This window comes from Crocuta crocuta, unplaced genomic scaffold, assembly GCF_008692635.1.
Source record: "Crocuta crocuta isolate KB4526 unplaced genomic scaffold, BGI_CrCroc_1.0 scaffold24, whole genome shotgun sequence".
Classification (NCBI taxonomy): Eukaryota; Metazoa; Chordata; class Mammalia; order Carnivora; family Hyaenidae; genus Crocuta; species Crocuta crocuta.
The window spans coordinates 15,538,040-15,563,362 of NW_027530974.1; the positions used below are offsets into that span (position 1 = coordinate 15,538,040).

Below are 25,323 nucleotides of genomic sequence, written 5' to 3' on the forward strand. Positions count from 1 at the left end.
AAAACAAAACCAAATATAACAAAAAAAAAAAAAAAAAAAAATCTTAAATCAGAAACACTGGAAACAAACTTACAATGATCAGTCTCTAAGACACTGTAAGAATTAAAGAGCACTCCATTATAATGTATCCCTTTATAACATACACTTTAAAAAGCAAAACACCATTTCCATCTATTTCTTCTTATTCTGTTATAATTTTCCATGGCAAATCATCATTGCTTTAAACAGAATATTGTTTTCTAAAATAAAGAACCAAAATCACTTCTGTTTGTACAATAGTTTTGTACCTTGTTTGTCAGTGATTGTGAAGGACTAATGGGTGATGGAGAGGAAGTTGTGATCACAGAGGAACTAAAATTGAAGGTAGGCAGTGAAGAACTGGTGATGGGTAGAGAGATTTTCGGCAATACTGGCACTTCCATTTCCTAAAACACAACATGTTTCATAATGAGAGATTTCATCTTTCAGGTCATTCTTTTACCCCTACTTATCTTCAGGCGGAACTGAGAATAGGGAGGAAGCAGCAGCATATAGCGTTAACAACGTGGGCTCTCGAATCAAAAGAAATGAACAAGATCTGAATCCCAGCTGTGCCACCACCAGACCCGGTGACTTCATGGACTCAACTGCGCTCAGAACAAATTTCCTAATGGCTGAAAATGAGGAAAAAATTACACCACAGTTGTAGTATTAACCTAAGACAAAGGTATACATAGTCTTGGCATGTAAAACAAGCATTTAATAAACATCAGTACCAATGAGTTTGGTGAAATGCCTTGGTTTTTTACCCCAATATACCAAAGACCACCCTCTATCTCAAGCAACCCAGGTTAAAGGCAGTTCTGCTTCTGCTAAGGGTGGAAAAGCTCATATCTGACCAGTGACCTGACAAACAACAGTTGTAAACTCCAAACAAAATAGAAAAAAATAAACAAAATAGAAACAACCATATGAAAACATGGCCGAGCAACCAGAAGCAAGCACAAACTGCAGAGATAAAAACCACCTGAAGAAGGGAGAGGCACTGAGAGAGTTTCCTGCACTTTTAGGAGTTAGTACCACTGCATAATTTAAAGGGAGAGAAAATGGCAAATCTGTTCACTGAGCAATCAGGATGGGCTAGGTGACCAGAGCAGCTAGAAACTGAGGGGAGATGCGGGAATGAGGAACTTATAAATCTGCACGTAAACTGTCCAAGCTTCCAGCAGACCTGTAAACTGTTCACGCCCAAGGCAGACACCAAGGAGCCAACTTGGCAGAGTTCCAGGCGCCACCCACCACAAGTAGGAGAGAGTTTTGACTTCGGATTAAATTCCCTGCCAGCTAAAAACTATCTGAATACTACAAATGGATGTCATTTATGGTACAGAAATCGCAGCTCTGTAAAGTCAGCCCCTCTCCCCAAAGGAAAAATAAAGATGCTTTCAGATAAAAGAAAACTAAGACAATCTGTTGCCATAAAACCTGCTCTGCAACTCCTTCAGGGTGAAGAGGTAGAATAACAAACGGAACTTAGATTTCTGGAAGATATGAACAGTATGGGAGCAAACACAAAAAAAAACTTTTCTTCCTCTTAATTTCTTTAAAATACATATACCTGTATATGGGGCACCTGGGTGGCTCAGTCAGTTAAGCATCCAACTCCACCCAAGGACATGATCTCACAGTTCATGAGTTCGAGCCCCACACTGGGCTCTGCACTGATAGCAGAGAGCCTGCTTGGGATTCTCTGTCTACCTCTCTCTCTACCCCTCCCCCACACGCTGCCTCTCTCTCCCAAAATAAATAAACTTTAAAAAATTATTTAAAAAATAATAAAATACACATAACTGTGTAAAGCAAAAATTATACACTGTGGGTTTACAGCCTATCTTATTTTAATACAAATGACAAGTACAATCTAAAATACTAAGGAAGAAAGGCACTAAATCAAACTATAAAGCTGCAAAATTCTTAAATTGTGCAGGAAGTGGTACAATATTAACACAAAGTAGAATGTGAAAGTTACGGATACATATAGTAAAATTCTTAGAGGAACCACTAAAAGTGACATGAAGAGGAAGAAAAGCAAAGTAATTAAAATGTAATTATAACAAATATTCAATTAATCAAAAGACAGCTTTCAAAAGGTACAACAAAAAACAAATGGGAAAAGTACAAAACAAGATAAAAATGTGAGATCTTATTCCAACATAACTATATATATAAGTAACTATAATGTTACTTATAATTACCTTAATTATAAATAAGCATTCCAATTAAAAGGCAAAAAACTGATAGAAAGGGAAGACTCACCTACATACTGTCTATAAGAAACTCACTAAAAAAGACACAGGTTAAAAGCAATTGGATAGGGGCGCCTGGGCGGCTCAGTCAGTTAAACGTCCGACTTCTGCTAAGGTCATGATCTCATAGTTCGTGAGTTTTAAGCCCCACATCAGGCTCTGTGCTGACAGTACAGAGTCTGCTTGGGATTCTCTCTCTCCCTCTCTGCCCCTCCCCACTCTCTCTCAAAAATAAATAAACATTAAAAAAAAAAAAAAAAGGCAAATGGATAGGAAAAGATATAACCTGTAATTAGTAAGCCAATCAGTAAGCCTAAGAAGGCCTATTCTAACAGAGTGGCTAGCTATATTATATTAATACTATAGCAGATTTCAAGACAGTATTTCCAAAGATTTTTTTTTAAAGGCAATTTTACTAAAGGCAAAAATTACTATTTAAGAAATAGTAATATTAAAGGAGGCAAATCATTAAGGAGCCATGATAGATGTAAGGTGTACATTTTAATGAGAGCTTCAAAATACATGAAGCAAAAATTGACATAAGGGGGAAAAGACAAATTCACCAAATGAAAGTAACTCCTAGCTCTCAACAATCTAATGGACTAACCAGACACACCCCACGCCCTGGAAAAAAATCCAGCAAGAACAAAGATGATTAAGAAGTAGTATCAGTCATCTGACACCTTATATGACACTATAACCAACAACTGTAAAATACAGTCTTCAAGATTCATCAAGCAGACCATATGCTGTGCTATAAAACAACACTCAATGCATTTCAAAACTATATTAAACACAATTCTAAATAATCCATGGATCACATAAGAAATCAAAAAGAAAATCAGAAAAATACATAAAAGCACTTCTACAAATCTTCTGGAGGAAAACACAGAATTACTGTGCAGCCTGGGGATAGACAAAAGTGTCTTAGGACAGAAAGAACAGTAAAAAATAATTGACAAAAAAGGGGCGCTTGGCTGGCTCAGTACAAAGAACATGCAACTCTGGACTCTGGGGTTTTGAGTTCAAGCCCCAAACTGGAAGTAAAGACTACTTTATAATAAAATCTTTAAAATAGTAATAATAATAGTAATAGGAAAAAAGATAAATTCAGACTTCATAAAATCTAGAACATCTGCTGATCAAAAGATACTGTTAAAAACATGAATATGCAAGTTGGACTGGAAGAAAATATTTCTAGGACATGTATCTGACAAAGTACTTGGATCCAGATTTTATAAAGGGCTCTATAACTCATTAATACAAAAACAACCCACTTTTTAAAAGGGCAAAAGATTTGAAGACGCCTCAAAAGGAAGAAAAACTAACGGCCAATAAGCACATAAACAAAAACACATTAAAATGCAAAATAAAATTACAATGAGATACCACCATATACAAAGTAGCACAGCTAAAATTAAAATGATGAGAACTATTAATACGGATAAAGAGTGAAAGAAATACCGATACACTATTGGTGAGCATATAAAATATTACACTTACTTTGGAAAAGAGGCTGGCATTCCTTAAAAAGTTAAACACATATCATACAACCTAGTTTCTCCACTTCTACGTTATTTACCCCAAGAGAAATCAACACATGTCTACAAAGCGCTATAAGAATGTTCACAGCAGCTTTATCATAATAGCCAGGCGCTAACAAACACATACACTGCATGACCATATTGATATCAAGTTCCAGAACAAGCAACACCAACACAGGGCAGAGGAAATGAGAACAGTGATGGCCTCTGGACTGGGAGGCGAGGAGTACTGGCTGGGAAGGAACATGAGTGAATGGAAATGTCTGACACTTCAAAAGGGGTTTGGCTTACATGGGTGCAACCATCTGTCAAATGCATTGAATGATACACCTAAGAATTTTACATTTGACTACATTTTAAACTTTTGCTAAATTTAAAAACAACTATTTAACCTCAATTGTTCTATGTATGCTGAAGTATTTGGAGAGAAATATATTGATATCTTCAATTTACTTTGAAATCACCAAGAAGTAAGATATACACTTGATAAAGCAAATATAACAGTATTAAAATCTACGTGCTAGGTATATTTGTGTTCACTACACAATTCTGTCCATATCTCTTATGTTTGAAACATAAGATCATCTGATCTCCAATCCTCAGTCTTACTTTTTTCCCTTTAGACCCCCACAACACCTGCGCACATCAACTGAACCTATACTTACTTATGCCAACTCATTAAACCACAGACATGGACATACTGGTTCCTTTTATCACTGACTTTGAACCAATTCTAAATTGATACCTATTCACCAAAATTTTGACTTAGTTGATCAGAAGTGGGTCCCACAAATCCACAAGAAAGTTAAGAATTGTAACTGGATTATTCCAGATACTTTGAGATGAACACAATCACCAAATATATGACTGAATTTGTATTATCTTTGTAATACCTTTACATGGGTTATCTCACACGAGAAAGATACTACTGTTGTAGATGAAAAAAACTAAGGAAGAGAGATACATGGCTTAACATTATACAACTATTAAATGGCAGGCATCCCACAGACACAGCTATTTATTCTTCTTATCCCCATTTCACAGACAAGCTGCTGTACATAGAAATTATTTTGATAAAGATCACTCAGCTAGTAAGCAGCAGGCCTGTACCTGACATGACAATATCAATCAATCTCCCCAAACTCAGTGGTATTATGTACTCCTAATCTACTCTGTATCAATGAGATTTTTTCATTATTTCATTATTACTGGTATCACAGTAAAGACAAAACGCCAAATGTTTTTAGTGACTAACACACAATCCTTACAAATTTTGAGATCTAAGAAAGTGAAAGCAAAACATACTTTTACTACCTCATAATGCAAAATGGGTTATTTACAACACAGAGCTCTGTTACCCTGAGTGTGAAGTGAACCAATCCCTGCTAAATACCAAAGTACTTGAAACAAGCATAATTTGTTTACATTCCACTAAACATAAAATGTCTTCCATGTGACTTATCCCAAAAGCCCATTAAAATACCTACAAATCTTCCATCCTTTACCAAAAGTTCTTATTCACTGTATCTGAATTAAGAACAACTTGTCTAAACATGTTTGTCATCTAAAGCAAAAACAGCACTGGACACAAAATAACAAAGTGTCTACCCAAAACCTCTTCAACCCAGTTTTAAAAAGCACAGGAAGGCAGAAAATGTGGGGCAGCGACCCCTTGGTACCTCTTTCCCCAGAAATGTAAAGAGTCTGACTCCAGTGTGGAACACAACTAAGGACTGGAGCTGGGTGAGGCATCCTGGGATGCAAAGTTGGCAGTTGGCAGTTGGCCGGAATGGACAGGGGGCCCCAAGAAGGGAGGAGGTGACAAAGAGTTCTGGAGTAAGACTTTCATAAAGCTCCTCACAGTACACCAACTAATAAAAGGAAACAAAGTAAATCAATACATTTTCACCCCCCTCCCAATGTCTTGATACAGCAAAGGCACACAAAACACACATCTTTCTGTAAGACAGCCAAAACTGAGCTACAGGTATCAACATGAACTTTAGCTAAAGATCACAGGAATATATTCTTTTTAAAAGTTGAAACTGAAGAGAGAGAAGCAAAATTCACAAATCTGTTATCTGGCAAATACCAAACCAAGATGTTTTCTTCATACAGGGATAAACTTTAAAAAGCTAGAGACACAAATTTTACTGAGACATATAAAAACTTGTCTAAAGGACGGGCTACATAAAAAGCTATACTAATCAGGTACTAATTTCTGTAAGTATACAAAGCAAGACAAATAACCCATTTCCTTTTTTTTTTAATTTTTAATTTTAATTTTTATTATTGAGAAAGAGACAGAGCACAAGCAGGGGAGGGGCAGAGAGAGGAGGAGACACAGAAACTGAAGCAGGCTCCAGACCCGGAGCCGTCAGTATAGAGCCCTATGTGGGGCCTGAACCCATGAACCGTGAGATCATGATCTGGGCTCAAGTCAGACGTCTAACCGAATGAGTCACCCAGGTTCCCCAAAATAACCCATTTCTTAAAGGTAATTTAATCAAGTCTACATAAAGAGCGTTTATGTAGAAAAAATTGGTTTGCTAAGAAAACTACAAAATTTTATGAACTGCATCATGAATGGCATTCAAGACTTTTCCTTTCAAGATGGTAGAATACATTCCTTCCCTTCACAGCACTCCAGCAGAGCAACAAGCAGAACCTCAGAAAAAGACAAAACCATGGGGCGCCCGGGTGGCTTAGTCGGTTAAGCATCTGACTTTCGCTTAGGTCATGATCTCACGGTTCGTGGGTTCAAGCCCCACGTCGGGCTCTGTGCTGACTGCCAGCTCAGAGCCTGAAGCCTGTNATCACAAGCCGGGCTCGGAGGCAGAATGTCCAAGCCGCCAAAGCAGTCGTGGTTCTGGTGAGTCAGAGAAACACAGCTACAAAACTGTTGAATGGGAAAAGAGGAGATAAAGAAAATGGAAAAGGAAGACCACCTACTCTACATTGATGTGGAAAGCATACCGAGAGACGAGGAGGAAATTAATACTAACTCATATGATCATTTCAACACAGGATTTTATAGTCAACAGAAACTGTTAAAGAAAATCTTCCATTTAAATATCTAAAAACTCCTAAAAAAAAAAAAACCCTCATGAGTCAATGAAGTCATAAATGAAATTTTAATTAGAAACAAACAACAGGAGCACCCAGGTGGCTCAGTTGGTTAAGTGTCTGACTCTTGATTTCGGCTCAGGTCATGATCTCAGTTTGTGAGTTCAAGCTCTGCATTAGGCTCTGTACTGATAGGTAGGAGTCTGCTTGGGATTCTCTCTCTCCCTCTCTCTTTGCCCCTTCCCTGCTTGCTCTCTCAAAATAAATAAAAATAAACTTAAAAAACAAATGAAAGCATTAGGTATCAAAACTTAAATGATCCAGTTAGGCTGAAATTCACCTGTGAAAAGACTGAAAGAAGGCCTGCATTCAACTCAAAAGTAGTTAGGAAATAAACAGAGCAGCCTATAGAAAGAAAGGCTAATTTAACCAATCTTCGATTAGTCCCTATCATTTCCAAACTTTCAGGTTCTGAATATATAAGGAAATATTCCTAATGAAAGAAATAATCCAATAAAAAATGGATAAAGGAAGAGAAACTCCAAATGACCAAGAAACTCACAAAAAGAGGTCTCCCTTCCTACTAAACATGAAATGCTAAATAAAACTCCAATGGCAGAACACTTCACACACATCACCTTAGCAAAAACTTTGCAGATCCACCCTAAAGTATTCCAACTACCTTCAGAGCAATAAGGCAACATTTAACACGTTTGAAGAGGCGTATCATCCCCTATAATCCAACAACCCCACTCCCAGATAAACAGCCTAGAGAAAGTAATGCTTGCCTGTGCTGAGGCAGAAGTGCTGAGGCAGCACGTATCAGGATGTATAGAATGGACTGTGGTATATTTTCATACTGGCTAAACCTATAACAGTGAAATTAAACAACCTGGCACTTAACTTTTACAACACTCACAAATTTCACAAATGAAGAAAATGGCAAGTGAGAAGAATATGTAACAGTATTAATCCATTTATCTAAGTTTCAGAAAGAGACAAAATCTAACTATACAATAATATTCCAAAGGCCAAAGAATTTCCATTGTAATTCTCATATTGCAAAGAATTATGGCTTTTTAGTGGCACCCATGAAACTTAAGGGAGTAGTTTAGGTTTTCTGTGTTGTCACAGTGAAGATGGTTCAAAATGCCCGCTCACTGAGCACACACTCGTGCATGAGCACTCACTTGGTAGGCACTGCTTCAGTGGCAGATTTTTCATTCCTGTGCTGGGTGTCCCCCAGGATCCATCCCTCCCAATCTCCCCTCACCACCACCACACCAAAGCTTGTAATAAACTTCAAGAATATAAGGATATAACCTACCTCTTCCTCTGGAGGTTTAGATGCAACAAAGCGTGTTCTCTCTCGTCTCATCTTGCCGCCTCCACTACCTACTCCAGAAGATAAACCATTGGCTGCAGACATACTGAAATTTGGGTAAGAAAAGCCACTAGGCAAAGAAAAAGAAAATTAAAACAAATGATATATTACTCTGGTCCATAACTTATTAACTAACTGAACACCTAAAACTTAGAACCGCTAACAAGAAAATATATATACAACTGAATGTGATTTTAAAAGCGGACAGAGGGGAGCCTGGGTGGCTGAGCTGGTTATGCAGCCGACTTTAGCTTAGGTCATGATCTCATGGTTCATGAGTTTGAGCCCTGCGTCGGACTCTATGCCGACAGCTCAGAGCCTGGAGCCTGCTTCCGATTCTGTGTCTCCCTCTTTCTCTGCCCCTCCCCTGCTTGCTCTCTGTCTCTCTCTCAAAAATAATAAACATTAAAAAAGAAATTTTAATTAAAAAATAAAAGCAGATAAGATTTGTGCATGTGTATAACTTTTTTACTTCTTAATCTTCAAAAAAATACATAAATCAAACACAAATTTTACAAATGACATATAGAGAAGCTTAGCTATGAAGACGCATTACCTTTCTCGTTGTTCTCTGTTTTGTCCTGGTGTCACAGGGTTCTCATATCCAGTCTAGAACAAGATGAGCACACCAGATTTACCTGCCTGCTTATTTGTTTTCATTTTCTTAAAACTTCCTGTCAGTCCACTTTAATATGTGAAACCAGGAATTTGATGGGTTTTTAGTGAGTGAATCCTAAAGTTTCCAACTTATACCCTGCTTTCTGAACAGCAACCGAATTATAAACATTATTATACACATAAAATGTCACGGAGCACACTGCCCTTTCAATAAAATAGTAGTATACAAAGTTAATACACTTATGGACAGCAAAAATACTTTTACTTTTCTCTCATTCTGGCCTATTAAAGGTGTAAGCAAATTTACAAGGATCTTCTTTTGGAAATGCATTCCTGCAATTTAAGTTCCTCTATTAAAAGGATATCATGGCTCCTTGGAGAAACAGCAAATCACAGGGCTGGGGCCAGAAACTTAGAGGACAAGCCTGAATTCTTTTACATCAAAATCAACTAAATGTTCAAAAACGGAGAGGAAATATTAAAAAGACACAGGAGCCCATTCAAAGACCAAATGACATAATATGAACATCAAAAAAATGCCAATAAAGGATTATAAACTACAGAATGTGAGAATTAAAGTTGACTTTAAAAACACATAGAAAGATAGGTACATAAATGAGATTAAGGAAAACTTTTCCTCCAATAGGAGGTCAACTAATATTGCAAGATCAGTGGAATCAGAAAACCACCCTTTGGCAATCTACAAACAATAGATTTAGGCAAAAATCACCGATAAGACTACTAAAAGGGTATTTATCCTCTCAGTTATCTACCCACAAGAAACTTATTAATTACAAAAGATAAAATCGTAACTTCACAGTGAAAAAACCCTACTGCCACCATCTTAATTACCGAAAGTACATAACTGGAATCTAATCATGAGGAAACACCAGACATCCCCAAACAGCAGGACATTCTACACAGTAACTTACTTGCACTTTAGAAATATCAATATTATGAAATACAAAAACAAACAAAAAAACCCCTAAGGAACTGTTCTAGACTAAAGAAGATGAAGAAACAAGAAAACTAAATGCAATACACAATCCTNTCCCAGTATTGTATAATGTTAATTTTCTGGTTTTGATCATTATTCCACAATTATTACATTAAGGGAACTTCCTGTTTGTAGGAAACACATGGTAAAATCAGAATATAGTATACTGTGAAGTCTTAAAATGTTCTTGCAAAGTCTATAAATCCAAAATTATATTCAAAATATTTTTAGAATTTTAATAAAACAAGAATGACAAAGTGTTAACGACTGGTGAATCAAGGAGTAATGGCTAAGCAGTGTACTATTCTGTCAACTTTAGCTTAAAAAGTTTTAATAAATTAGGTTATGATGATCAGATGAAATTAAACGTAAGTAAGCACACAAATAGTAAGATACCATGTAAATACAGTAAGTACAAAGAATACACTTCAGCTAAGTAACACAAGAAAGACAAACCCAGAATGTGGTGACATTTTAAGACAACTGGCCTGGTCTCTTCAAAAACCAATGTGCCTAGGAATTTCACTCCTACATACAGACCCAGAAACACAACAACATATATCTACAAAACACCTATACACAAAAGTTCACAGCAGTTTCAGTACAATCAAAAAGTAAAAACAACCCAAATGTCCCTCAACTGATGAAAGGATAAATGAAATCTAGCATATCCAAACAATGAAATATTCAGTAACATAAAAAGGAATAAAGTTCTGACGTGCATGGATGAACCTCGACAATATGCTGAGTGAAGTAAAGCAGACACTAAGGACCAAACATTCTATGACTCCATTTAAATGAAATGCCCAGTACAAGCAAATCTATAGAAACAGATCAGTGGTTGCTTACGGCTGGCGAGGGAGGAGTGGGGGTGAGATTTTGGCTGGATGGAGTGAATGGTGATGAAAATGTTCTAGAATAAACTGTGGTAATGACCGAACAGCCCTGTGAATATGCTAAAAATCACTGTACCACTGTACTCTTCAATTAGGTATGTGAATTATATTCCAAGAAAGCAGTTATTTTAAAACAAAAACAATGTGGTAAGGGTCAAGGTTTGAGGTTGGAAAGAGAAAATACAAAGCAATGTGTGAAATTTGCTTGGATTCTGTTTCAAAAAAGTAGCTGTAAACAACACTGAAGTGTGGACTAGGTATTAGATAATATTACATTAATTTCTGTAGATGTGATAATATAGAAGTAATTAGGAAATGCATGCCAAAGTACTTAGGGGTGAACAGATGTGTTATACAAAATTTTTATTTTCAAATGGTTCAACAACAACACAAACAAAACATACAGACAAAGCAAGTCTGGCAAAATTATTTCATCTAAACCATGAGTGCATACTAGTGTTACTAGTAAATTCTAATTTACGACTTGATCAAGGTGCCAACCATTTGAAAGGCATACCAATTCGTAATCATCACTAATACACAAAATTTATCCATTACCTAGTTGCTACACTACAATGGTGGAGTACTCATATTATTTATTCTTACTCATTTTGATCAATATTCAAAGAATAGTGAAAATAGAGGCACGGAGGTGGCTCAGTTAGTTAAGCATCTAACCTTGCCTCAGGCAATGATGTCACAGTCTATAGATTTGAGCCCCACATTGGACTCTGTGCTGACAGCTCAGAACCTGAAGCCTACTTCAGATTCTGCGTGTCTCTCCCTCTCTGCCCCTCCCCCACTCACACTCTGTCTCTCCCAAACAAATGTTAAAAATGAGAAAGAAAGAAAAAAATAGTGAAAATAAACACATACTCACATTGTGCTTTTTATCTATTCTTTGATTAGTCTTCCTTAATTCACCAGATGGGGTCAGAGATGGTTTAAAATAAACAGTTCGATTTGTTGCTATGGAAACCGGCTTTGGGGTCATAAGTCTCTGAACAGGGGGATACTGAGAATCCACCTTATAGGTAATCAGAAATCAAAGAAAAAACTTTATTTTCATATATATCGGTGACACACATCTAAACATAATCTGGCAATAGTTAATGTGATCTAGAGACTATGAATACTTCCTAGAGAAATGTCCAGTGTATGCAAACAAACACTAAGAGGAAAAATGGATAGTAATAGAATAGCAGTAGGTTTATATGTAAGCCTATATATAAAATTTCAAATAGTTTCACAGACTATTTTATTCTACACTTAGTGACTTTTCATATAAGCAGCAAAACGGAAACTATATTCAAAATTGTTCTTAAAATCTAAGCTTTCACAGGTTGAATTTCAAATATAGAAACTAAAACCGATTTTGCCACATTTTCCCCAAAATTACTATCTAGATATCCTTCAGCTGGATATTTAAAAATAAAATTATTTTTAAACTAGCTAAAAATAATTGCTAAAACTGTGAGCAAACTTCTTTCCAAGTTAATTTTCCCCTATTGTTATTTATAAACCAAACTAAAAGTCTTTTAATTTATTAGTAAAACTCTGTTAAGAATTTGAAATCCTAAGGTCACCTGGGTGGCGCAGTCAGCTAAGTGGTCGAATCTTGATTTCAGCTCAGGTCATGACCTCACATTTCATGAGCTAAAGCCCTGCGTGGGGCTCTGTACTAACAATGCAGAACCTTCTTAGGATTCTCTCACTCCATGCCCCTCCCCCACATACACATGTTCTCTCCCTCTCAAACAAAATAAACAAAAAATTAAAAAAAAAAAAAAAAGAATTCCAAATCCTAAAATAAACTGGCATTATTATCTGAGCACACAAGTGTTTTGTCAACAGTCTTTTGCAACACGGAAACACAGTAAAGGTCCTGTTGGGAAAAGAGGACTATAAAGCCAAGAACTTGTACTCTGTCCAAAGATTGTAATACTCTGAATACAGTCCTTTCTCTCAGCAGCAGCTGTGAACAACACTGGTTTCCAAGGCAAAGCTTCTGCACACTAGCTCTTCCCTCATCCTCACAACTGTGATTTTACGACTCAATGACAGTCTATTTTGTAGATGGCTCTAATTACATCTGTGAAACATGAACTACAATATTGTATTCTGGCCTTTATATACCTTCACATCCATTAATGAAATTAATATTGTATTGATACTATACTCAACCATTAATAGAAACTTATCAATGATCACTTGTGGGGATGAGCACTGAGTGTTATGAGGAAACTAATTTGACAAACTATTTGTAAAAAAAACAAAAACAAAAACAAAAAACTTATCAATGAGAACTTGTACTATGGCACAATTTTTTAATTTACTTCTTTTTAAACAATCTAATATAAAACAGGAGTGTGAGAAAAGCAGCCAATGCCATAAATTAATCCCATCACCATGGCTAATTACAAATATCTAGGTAATTCTAAAAATTATGAAATAACTCTACCCCCCTCCCAAAACCCTCAATTTAGTCTTCTTCTCTGCAGAATTTCAGTAAAAATAATAATTTACCAATATGTCACATACAGTTCCCACAATGAATTCAGAAAATTATGATAATTTTAGTAAATGACTTGTGAGGAAAACTGGTTTGTATTAAATGCTTTCACAAGTAAGGATCTGGGACTCTGCTTCTCCTGAAAGACACTTAACGCAAGTATAACTAACAAAAAATATACCTCTTTAACTCTATCAAGCATTTTAATTTTTCCACAGTAACCTCCAAAACTGATTTTAACCAAACAGAATACACTAGAAGGGTTATCAAGATACTATAATCTAAGTTATATTTTTTATTAGTCCCAGTATCTTGAAACACTATTTGACTGACTAATGAAATTCTATCCCACACAACAGATCTGACATGTTAATGAGGAAAGATTACAAAGATAATTATACTCAATGAGGGTTTATAAAGTTCACTGAACTTTTGTAATTACTAAACATGTCAAGCACTGTCCGCTCCTACTTTTATTTATCAAAAAGTCAGAGTCACTCATAGACAACAAGATGCTGAAGATGAAAATGCCAAATAACCAAAAACTATTGACTGAGCACTTACTACATAAAGAGCATTGTACTAAGGCAGGCCTTCACAAGAAGCCACAAGTAAAAAAACATTATCTGCCAAACATGTTCCCTAATGACTACCAAATTCAATTTATATATTTACTAAATTAAAAATAAATACAATAAAACTACTTAAACCTTAATAAATGCAAAAGAAGTTTTACCCTTTCCCTTTTGGCTTGAAAGTCTGAGGCCGTATCTATTCCACTCCTATCAAGAGGCTGAAAAAGTAAAATGCTATTAGAATAGATTGGAAATTTAGAAAAATAGAGGACTTTCATCACCAATATACAAATCTGTTAAAAAAGGTTTATAAGTCAACTTACAGAATTCAGGGGAGAAGAAACAATAGACGGGATTCTTTTTGCATCCTGTAAATGTTGAAACAAAAGCAAAATTAAAATTTTTCATGAAAGTCAAATGTTATTATACACCTGCATTTAACTGTGATTCTAAAAATGTACCGCGAGAGGGCTGGACATCTTCTCTAAAGTTTGCAATATCCGCCGAGCTGTGGAGCTGGTCACACCATAGGACTGGGCACTCAGCTGCTTGGCTTTCATCTGCCTTCTGACCGGTGCCTATGAAGTAAACGTCATATTACTGTTTTGGACCATAAACTCTAAAGCACAGATTTCAAGAAATGAAAAGATTTGCAAAACAGAATAGATATCCAAAGAGAAAGAGGATTAATGTCCTAACAGGAGTTTATCTATGGATGCTGTCATTATTACTAAGTTCAACTTAATATTCTCTTAATACCTTTTACTGAAAAGCCAAGTACTTTTACAACCCGAAACAAGACAGCACACACCACACTGAAGATGTGTAGCTACGTCAAATGGGAAAAGTGAGATCACTGGTTAAAGTTCCAGCACTACTTTAACCCATTTATCCCTGATATTTAAATCAAAGAACAGGGGCTCCTGGGTGGCTCAGTCTATTAAGCGTCCGACTTCAGCTCAGGTCATGATCTCACGGTTCATGGGTCTGAGCCCAGCGTCGGGCTCTGTGCTGACAGCCAGCTCAGAGCCTGACGCCTGTTTCAGATTCTGTGTCTCCCTCTCTCTCTGACCCTCCCCTGCTCACGCTGTCTGTCTGTCTCTCTCTCACGCTCTCTCAGAAATGAAGAAGACATTAAAAAAATTTAAATCTAAGAACACTTCTTGTTGAATCACTGTATCATACACCTAGAGTTAATGTAACATTGTGTGTCAACTGTAATCCAACAAAAAATGAACATATATAAAAGAACTGAATTAATGAGAATGATATCAAAATATTAGTTATTTTGGGTATTAAATAGCCAATTGAATTCCAAGATAACTAAACGAAGAGACTGTAGACTCTATTGTAAAGGAAATTAAAATTTTCAAACTCATTTCTCAAATTTTGACATAAGAAAAATTTTTAAATACTCAAGCTATTTCTTAACAACCTTTAAAGCCTGGGAGTTAAGGAAAAAACCTTATAAAGAAGAGACAAGTACCCCTGAATACACAATGTTTACAAATTCCAACTAAGAACAGATCTTTTTCTCAAGAATGCATTACAACATTCCAATAACCAAATGACTACCACAAAGCAGTTTGGTAATTATCACAACTGAAACACAACCCAGTTTCTACAAATAGCTCACAATATTTGAACCGTAATAACTACTTTAAAGAATGTTTCTCTGATATCAAACACTAATGACATTTCCAGAGTAGCTGCATTATTTTCCACTAGTTTTATTAAGAACTTGATGCCCATTAAAAACTGCTGTTCAGGCCAGAGGCCTTGGCAAACATGAAGCAACATTAAAATCCTCTAGGAAAATCTGACAGTCTGTCCTGCCACTGGATTCTACTCGCCACTGGCCATTCAGGGCTTCGGCTTGCTAATTGATAAAATGGAACTGAATTAGAGAATCTTTAACATACCTCCCAGCTCTAACACTCTAGGAATGGAATAGCTTTGTCCCAAATGTCAATGATCAACATTTGGAAGCCTGTGTTGAGAAGGTTTCTAAGGGTTTGTCATGATTATTCATTAAAAAGTACAGGATTCAATATAAGAAAGAAATGAAGAATACACTCTAACTTGGACTATTCTGTGAATCACAGGCTTGCATCATTTTATCTACTAACAGGATGAGCTATTATTTTAACTAAAAAATGTTTAAGGAACTAATACGGTCCAGTTTAAGCTTTCGAAAAAGCTCCCTGTGTAACTCCAACATCTAGTTAACACTTTCTTAAATAACAAAGTATTGCCCTTCGTGAACACATTCAGAAATAAAACTCATAATTACTGTTAACCATATACATGAAACCATCCTCTAATTAGGAAAGCAAGAAACTAAAGATACAGTCTTAAAATATACTTGTTTCTATGCCATTTCTATGTTTGTCATGGACTGTTGTCTTCACAGATTCCCCTCTCCAAGAGTCTATATACTGAAAGTATAATTACTCCTCCATCTTTAAAATGTCAAAATCTGTAAATATAAGCACAACAACATGTACACAAAACAATTTTTTATGGGCTTCAAAAAACTCTTAGGATACAATACAAGATGGTGGGATTCACCTTAAATTTATTATTAAATTTATTACGTTAATCAATTTCCAACTGTTCTTTGCTAATATATATGTAAATACAACTGATTTTGCATATCGACCTTGTATTCTGTAATCCTGGTGAACTCATTAAGTTCTGATAACTTTTTTTTGTATTTCTTAGGCCTTTCTATATAGATAAGCACATCGTCTATGAAAAAGACTATTTCTTCCTTCTTGTATTGGCTACGCCCTGCAGTGCACTACACAGTAGTATGCTAACAGACAGCCTTGCTCTCTTCCTGACCTTAGGAGGACAGTACTCAGGTTTTCACCATGAGTATGATGTTAGCTCAAGATTTTTTGTAGATACCATTTATCAGGTTGAGAAGATCCCCATTATTCCTCAGGCTGCAAGAAATTTTTATTATGAAAGGATGGTGAAGTTTGTCCATGTGTTTTCTGCATCTGTAGAGATATTCATACGGTTTCTATTTTTTAGTTTGTTTACATGGTAGATCACATTAATTTTCAAAAGTTGAACCAATCTTGCCTTCCCAAGATAAACCCTAGTTGATTATGAAAAAGTATCCTTTTCATAGCTAGATTCTACTTACAAATATTTATAGAGAAGGTTTGGGTCTGTAATTCCTCAGAAATACTGGTTTGTGACTTTCTTGTAATGCCTTTGTCTGGTTTCAGTATCAGGGTAATACTGGCCCCATAGTATGTTGGAAAGTATATCCTCCTATTATACAAAAAAGTATGTATAGAATTGGTATTATTTCTTTCTTAAATGTTTGGTAGAATTCACCAAGAAAATTAACTGAGCCTGAAGTCTTCTTTGCTGGAAGGTATTTTGACTATGTATTCAATTTACTGAACAGGCTATTTATTTTTAACTAATACCAAATAACAGGAAATACTTAGGTAAAAATCTAACAAAATATGTGGAAGGTCTGTGTGACCACTACAAAACAGTGATGAAAGAAATCTCAAGACTTAAATACATGGAGAGACATACTGTGTTCAAGGACGGGGAGATTCAATTTTATTAAGATGTATATCCTTCTCCCTAAATTGACTTATAGACTCAATGCAATTCCAATAAAAATTCCAATAGTTGTAAAAACTGGTAATGTGATTCTAAAATTATGAAAAAGTAAATGACCTAGGAAAGCCAAGACATGCTTGAAAAAGAACAAAGTTGGAGGACTCATATTACTGATTTCAAGACTTACTACAAGGCCATAGCAAATGTAGAGTTGGCCAAAGGATACATAAAAATGGAAAATAATAGAAAGTCAAGAAATAGAACTACATATATGGCCAACTGATTTTCGACAAAGATGCAACAGCACTGCAATGTAGAAAAAGTACAGACTTTTCTGTAACAAGTGGTACTAGACAAATTGGACATGTTATGTTAAAAAAAAATGAATCTTGACCCCTCATGACATGATACATACCATGGACAAAAATTAACTCAAAATAAATCAGAAGCCTAAATTAAAACCTAAAACTATGGGGGCGCCTGGGTGGCTCGTTGGTTAGGCTTGCAACTCTTGGTTTTGGCTCAGGTCATGATCTCATAGTTCATGAGTTCGAGTCATCCATCAGGCTCTGTGCTGACAGTATGGGGCCTGCTTCGGATTCTCTCTATGCCTGCCCCTCCTGTTCTGTCTCTCTCAAACAAATTTAAAAAACAAATAACAACAACAACAAACCCTAAAACTGTGGGGTACCTGGGTGGCTCAGCCAGTTAAGCAACTGACTCTTGATCTCGGCTCAGGTCACAATCTCATAGTACATGAGTTTAAGCCCTGAGTCGGGGGGCTCTGTGCTAACAGAGCAGAGTCTGCTTGGGATTCTCTCTTTCCTTCTCTCTCTGCCTCTTCCCTACTCCCTTTCTCTCTCTCTCGGAATAAAATAAACAAAACAAAACCTAAAACTATAAATCCTCTAGAAAACACAGAAGAGACTGTGACCCTAGGGGAGCCAAAAATGTCCTACACACTACACCAAAAGCATGAGCCATATAAGGAAAAAAACCAATATACTGACGTGCATGAAAAGTAAAAACTTCTGTTCAAAAGACTTGAGCCAGAGAACAAATATTTGCAAACACTTATGTAATAAAGGATTTAATAAAGAGTAGTGTAGTCTCAAAATTCATTAAGGAAACAACCCTATTAAAAAATGGGCAAAAGATTTGAACAGGTATTTCACCAAGGAAGATACATCTATGGCAAACAGGCACATGAAAAGATGCTCAGTTTCATAAGTAAAAGCCACAGTGGTGTCAAGACACCACGACACGCCTATAAGAATGACTAAAATAAAAAAATGAAGAATTGATGAGAAGTGCCGGCCAGAGCATTCTTCCATTACTGCTGAGAATGCAAAGTGGTATCAGCCCCCGTGGAAAACAGTTTGGCAATTTATTAGGAAGTTAAATGTATACTTACTATAAGACCCAGCAGCCAACTTCTATGAGTTTACCCAAAAGAAACGGAAATTAATGTTCACACAAAATGCTTAACACCACTTATTCACAACTGCTCCGAATCAGAAACAACCCAAGTGTCGTTTCACTAGTGAATGGATAAACAAGTTACAACTCAGCAAAAATATAGATCCAGCTCAGATGCATTATCCTAAGTACAATAGGTCAGATTAAAAGGCTAGATGCTATATTGATTAAATTTAAATGATATTCTGGAAAAATCCGAATTACAGGGAAAGAAAGCAGATCAGTGGTCGCCAGAGGGCAGAAGCAGAAAGACGGGTTAACAGTAGAAGCATAAGGTAACATTTTGTGGTGATGGAAATGTTTATTCAACACTCTGATTGCAGAATGCATACACAACCACATGTATTCTGTTAAAATGCAAATGCTCTAATAAGAGTAAATTTTACCACACATAATTTACACCTCAATTTTTGTAAAAAAAAAAAAAAGGAATTAATCATCACAGTTCCTAAAACACAGGTGCGCACAATACTCACAAATGTAATGAATAAATACTCACTGAGGTCAAATATAATGTTCAGACAGTCCCTAAATAAAAACAACGTTTGTAATCCACAGTTCTATCATTTTGCCGAAAAATAACCAAACCAAACTCCCTTTGAGCGCCATTATTACTTGACAAATTTTTTTTTAACGTCAACAGCCCTCCTATTCAAACCAACCTGATAGGGTGTGCTGCGCAGTTTCGGCTGTCTTACAGCTGCCGCCGCCCCGCCATACACTGTTTTTCCAGGATAAAAAGGAGAATCTCCAAGTTGACTTGTTTTAAGGACTGAAGAATTCCCAAGTGACTGCACAGAAACACAATGGTAAATTATGAGCAACAAACACTCAAAATGAATGTGACTGGATCGAATCTTATTAGTACTCACAGGGGACAGTGTTCCAAAGGCAGACAAGTTGAATGCTGGTTTTTTTGAGCTGGTGGCAGTGTGCTGTGAGACCGAATGAGTACGGTCAGCCTCTGGCGACCACAGAGGTGGCACTGAAGTGTTCTTTGTAACAGCTATATCTGAAACAAAAATATGGAATACATACTTAGAGCATTAATTACAAGGCCCTCAATTTTTATAAACAGAAAATGAAAATTACAAGAAAAAACCTATCCCATGAAATTTAACTTTACTACCAAATGACAAGAATACCTTTATCAGAAGCTCTTGAAGAAAAACCACTGGTAGTTGAGATGTTATCATCATCATGCTGAGAGGTAGAATCTTTAATTTCCTTCACAAGGGAAAATCCAGAACTGCCAATTGGGAATGCCGAGGATGTAGAGGGCTGACAGTGTAGTGCAGGAGACTCCAACACGGAGAAATTCATATGGCTCCGATGAAGAGAAGGCCTTGTTAATACATCTGGGTAATTTGAAGAAGTACTAGTTGTTGAGGGTTCTTAAAAAAAAAAAAAAAAAAAAAAGGCATTAATATTATGAATACACTGCTTAGAAAAAGCAATACAATATCACAACAAAATGGTTTTTAAGAAAACATACTATACAACATTGCTTCAATTTAAGTCACTGAAGCCCCCCATAAGCCCAGTTTATGCTATTTAGCCAAACAAGATTTCATCTATCTGCAATAAACTTTAACCTAGTATCAAATTATGTATGTCTCAGTGATCACATACGATTTCTAAAAGTGCATGGCTCTTTATTTTCCTTAAATTGATACTATAAAACCCACTTATAAAAAAATAAAAGCAGGGGCGCCTGGGTGGCTTAGTCGGTTAAGCATCCGACTTTCACTTAGGTCATGATCTCGCGGTTCGTGGGTTCGGGCCCCGCGTCGGGCTCTGTGCTGACTGCCAGCTCAGAGCCTGGAGGCTGTTTCAGTCTGTGACTCCCTCTCTCTCTGACCCTCCCCTGCTCACGCTGTCTCTCTCTCTTAGAAATAAAAAAAATAAAATAAAAATAAAAAAATAAAAGCAGCTGGGGTGCCTGAGGTGGCTCAGTTGGTTGAGTGTCCGACTTTGCCTCAGGTCATGTTCTCACGGTTCAAGAATTTGAGCCCCATGTCCGGCTCTGTGCTGACAGCTCAGAGCCTGGAGCCTGCTTCAGATTCTGTGTCTCCCTCTCTCTGACCCTCCCTCATTCATGCTCTGTCTCTGTCTCAAAAACAAACATTAAAAAATAAATAAAATTAAAAAAAAAATAGAAGCTATGTAAGTCATAACCACCACTAAAATTGTATATCCCTCAGATATTTTATATACAGACATAAATGATTTCTCTAAGTATATAATCATGCTATGCATCCCAGTTCTATCACCTGCTTTTTCACTTACCAATATAATTCTCTCTATATACAGAGCACTCCCTTTAAAGAGCACATTGTATGTTATCATACTGACTACAATTATGTGATTATTTTCCCAATGTCCCTAACGAACATATATACACTGATATCTGCATACTCTTAAGAGTATTCTTTTGGATTCATCCATGGTTCTCTAAGAATAGAAGTCAAGCATGAAGAGAAATAATTTTAAAAAATTTTTTAAGCTTTCCACAAAAATATCTGATTCTCTAAGTCTAAAGTTAGGCCCATAAAGCTGCCTAATGTATCCTGAGAATCAATGAAATAAAAAATTATTATGTGGAATGGCTCTGCAGGACTGGGTCAGAGTGCATGCTCATTTTTGCTTATAACACATCCTGCGATTCTGTCAAGTTATATTCCCACAAATAGCAAATGACAATGTACATTTCCACCATACTCTCTAACACTGGATAGTAACCTTTTCTGATTTCTATCAGTCTATCAAATGGCATCATTATTTTATTTGCACTTATTTAAATGAGAGGGATAGAGCGTCCTTCCCTATACTCATTGTTCATTTATGCTTCTATTAATTACTTACCGATATAATTTTTTTAATGTTTATTTTGAGAGAGCTCACACACCAGCAGGGGAGGGGTAGAGAAAGAGGAGACCGACAATCCCACCCAAGCAGGCTCTGTGCTGTCTCAATCTCATGACCTGTGAGATCATGAATTGAGCCAAAATCAAGAGTTATATACTTAACTCTTGAGATATATATATATATATATATATATAACACTTAACNTGATCAGTTAAGATACTGAGATATGACATGAAAGATTACAATTATTTTTCACCATCGGCTGAACCTATTCATTTTGCTGATGTTCTTTTGCAGTATAGAAAATAATTTGTTTACAGAAAGTTTGTAAACCTTGTAACCTTTGTTTACCTTTGTAAACCTTGTTTACAAAGACATTTACCATTCTAAGACTATAAGAAATAAAAAATTTTACTGATTTCTTTTTTTTTACTGTACAGTTACTGTTATTTTAATGTAATATTTAATCTCGAGTCCATCTGGAATCAGTTATGATATAGTAGTGAAGGAATGATTCAGCTTTATTATTAGCCTGTTCACATTCTAAAATAACCAAATTTTTTTGGTTTATTTTTGAGAGAGAGACTGAGCGAGAGCAGGGGAGGGGCAAAGAGGGAGACAGAATCTGAAGCAGGCTCCAGGCTCTGAGCTGTCAGCACAGAGCCCAATGTGGGGCTTGAACTCACGAGCCATTAGATCATGACCTAAGCAGAAGTCAGACACTTAACCGTCTGAACCACCCTTAAAATAACCTTCTTAAACAATCTGCCTTCTAATCAGGGAGACGCCACCACTACCACATACTAAATTCCAAAAGGCTTTTCACCCCTTTCCCAGTGATGTATCTGTACTAGTACAATAATGTTTTACCTACTATAACTTTAGAACACATTTAGTAACTGTAAAAGTTACTCTGACCCATCTCCACATTCCCCTTACCCTTTTTCAGAATTTCTCTATTCGTCTCCAGGTGTATTTTCAAAACCTTTAAAATCATTTGTCAAGTTTACATGACTCTCAATTAGGCTGGAATAACTGGGCCTCCAGGCTAGCGCTTCTACTATAATTTAAATAATTATAAAACTGGACAGTATAGGAGATATCTTTTAGACAACTGAAAACAGCATTCAAAAACTCAAAAAGTGAGCGCTATCACTACCCAGCTCTCTACACAGGCACGTTTCTGGACCTGGAAGAACGAGCCGGAGTCCAAGCAGAACACAGCAGGCAGAAGTCAGATTTAAGGGCACTGGACGGCAGAAAACTGTGCAGGGGAGGGCCTCCGGAAGTCCACGTGGACGTGTCCAGACAGGGAGTGGGCTTTCCATGCACAAGGGGAGACCATACAAGGCTTGCCATCCAGTTGAGAAAACCAGTCACTAGGAGGCGAGCACCGGGGGGGGGGGCAGCAGTGCCGAGGACACAGGACCAACAGCGCTGCCGGAACTCAGGGCCCATAAACATCTCCCTAAACCCCTGGCATCCAACCAGGACGTTGGAGCAGCTTTCCCTGGAGGCGCAGCGTCCTGTCCTAGAACAAGACCTATGTTCTAGGACATAGGTTTAGACTCATCCTAAAAAGCCACAAGAGAAACAATTTGGAGGCTAAGTCCTGCCACTTTAGGGCAACACTGTGGGCCTTCCACACACACACAATTAACAAAATATAAAACTAAGTCTACAAAGTTCAAAACGATCAGTAACAACTGCCTGCTCAAACAAGAATCAATACTCCCGAGTGGAAATACAGCATCCCAAATCTCTACATGTGGTTTTCAAAAATGACAGTATTTAGGGAAAAAAACCATTTGATATATGTAAGAAAAATGTGATCAACAGTGGGGAAAAATATGAGATAGCCAAGATGTTGCAATTAAAAAAGGCTTTAAAGTATTTTAAATATGTTCAAAGCTCCTAACAGACTCATCAAAATGATTTGATTCAGATCAGACTAAAAAGATTTTTTTACGAAGTGGTATCGTGCTCAACATTGTTTTCCTACTGACTTTTCTTTTTGCTCAGGTCTTCTTTATGTTCCTCAGCAGAACTTATACGAATTTTTTCTAAAGTACCATACACTTACGTTTATTTCTACATTTTTCTTGCTTGATATTATAAATAGCATCCTTTCTTCCTTCATACTTTCTAACTGGTTACTGCTTAAATAAGAGTTACTGGGTTGTTTGTGGGTTGTTGTTTTTTTCCTATATTAACTTTGTGACTAATTTCTGCAAATCTCTTATTCTAATAAACTGGTTCTTTTTTTTTAATCAATTGGCACTATTGGGCTTTCTAGGTATTACTGGCTAGCAAGGATTATTTTGCTTCCTTCTTCCCAATACTTACATGTATACATATATCCTCTTACCTAATTATATCTTTAATATCTAGAAGTGGTGATGATGGGCTTCTATTTTATACCTGACTTTAAGGGGAATGTTTCTAATGTTTCACCACTACATGTGATTCTGGCCTTTGGATGAGTAACATGTTAAGCGAGCTCTAAGTGAAATAAAGAATTCTAAATAAAATAAATAGCAAATGCCTATTAACTATCTATCAGAAAGAAAAAAATCACAAGACCATTTCACCTATATAAATATCCTAAATTATATTAATAATTCCCTCATGCTGAAAGATTCCTTACCTCCCAAGAATAACTCTCCCCAGTAAGAAGATTCTATTTTTTAATGTGCTGCTGGATTATATTTGCTCTGTAATGTTCCTCCTCTAAGTCTGTCTTCAAAAATACTTAACAGTATAAGCAATACAAAACAATTCCAGATAATTTAGTTTCAAAGTGCTATTATACAAAAAATAAGATGCAGATAAAAACACTTAACTAGAACTAGAAGGAAATATCAACAGGGACACCTGGGTGGCTCAGTCAATTGAGCGTCCAGTTTCAGCTCAGGTCATGATCTCACAGTTCGTGAGACTGAGCCCTGCATCAGGCTCTGTGCTGACAGCTCAGAGCCTAGAGTCTGCTTTGGATTCTGTGTCTCCCTCTCTCGCTGGCCACTCACGCTCCATATCTCTCTCTCAAAAATAAAAACATTTTTACAAATTTTTTAAAAAAGAAAGATCAACATAATAGCCATATATGAAAAATTCACAGCTAACATCAAACCCAATGGTGAAAGATTTTCCTCTAACATCAAGAACAAGACAAGGATACCTGCCTTCCCCACTTTTATTCAGCCCAGTATTGCAAGCTCTGGGCAAAACAGTGAAGGCAAGACATCCAAGTTGGAACGGAAAAAGTAAAATAGCTCTATTCACAAATGATATACCTTATATGTAAAAATGCCTAAATATTACACATGCGTGTGCACACACACACCCATTGGAATAAATTTATTCAGCAAAGCAGCAGGTTACAAAATAGGCACATAAAAATGAGCTGTGTTTCTATATACTAACACTGCACATTCTGGAAAGTCAATTAATAAAGATTCCATTAACAGTAGCATCAGAAGAAAATAAAACACTTAGAAATTAACCA

The 25,323-nt window shown here is 36.4% G+C and overlaps 1 protein-coding gene across 1 annotated transcript in view; it reads right to left on the reverse strand.

Moving 5' to 3' along the window:
* Window positions 1–25,323, reverse strand: part of NUP153 (nucleoporin 153) — a 74,210-nt gene that overhangs the window by 29,027 nt on the left and 19,860 nt on the right. Inside the window, exons 4-13 of the mRNA XM_077769987.1 lie at window positions 20,096–20,344; window positions 19,823–19,962; window positions 19,613–19,741; window positions 14,339–14,455; window positions 14,201–14,245; window positions 14,039–14,095; window positions 11,671–11,817; window positions 8,836–8,888; window positions 8,223–8,349; window positions 288–425 (exon numbers count right to left, since the gene is read on the reverse strand). Of these exons, the coding sequence (XP_077626113.1) occupies window positions 288–425; window positions 8,223–8,349; window positions 8,836–8,888; window positions 11,671–11,817; window positions 14,039–14,095; window positions 14,201–14,245; window positions 14,339–14,455; window positions 19,613–19,741; window positions 19,823–19,962; window positions 20,096–20,344 (1,202 nt within the window). The remainder of the gene's footprint in view (window positions 1–287; window positions 426–8,222; window positions 8,350–8,835; window positions 8,889–11,670; window positions 11,818–14,038; window positions 14,096–14,200; window positions 14,246–14,338; window positions 14,456–19,612; window positions 19,742–19,822; window positions 19,963–20,095; window positions 20,345–25,323) is intronic.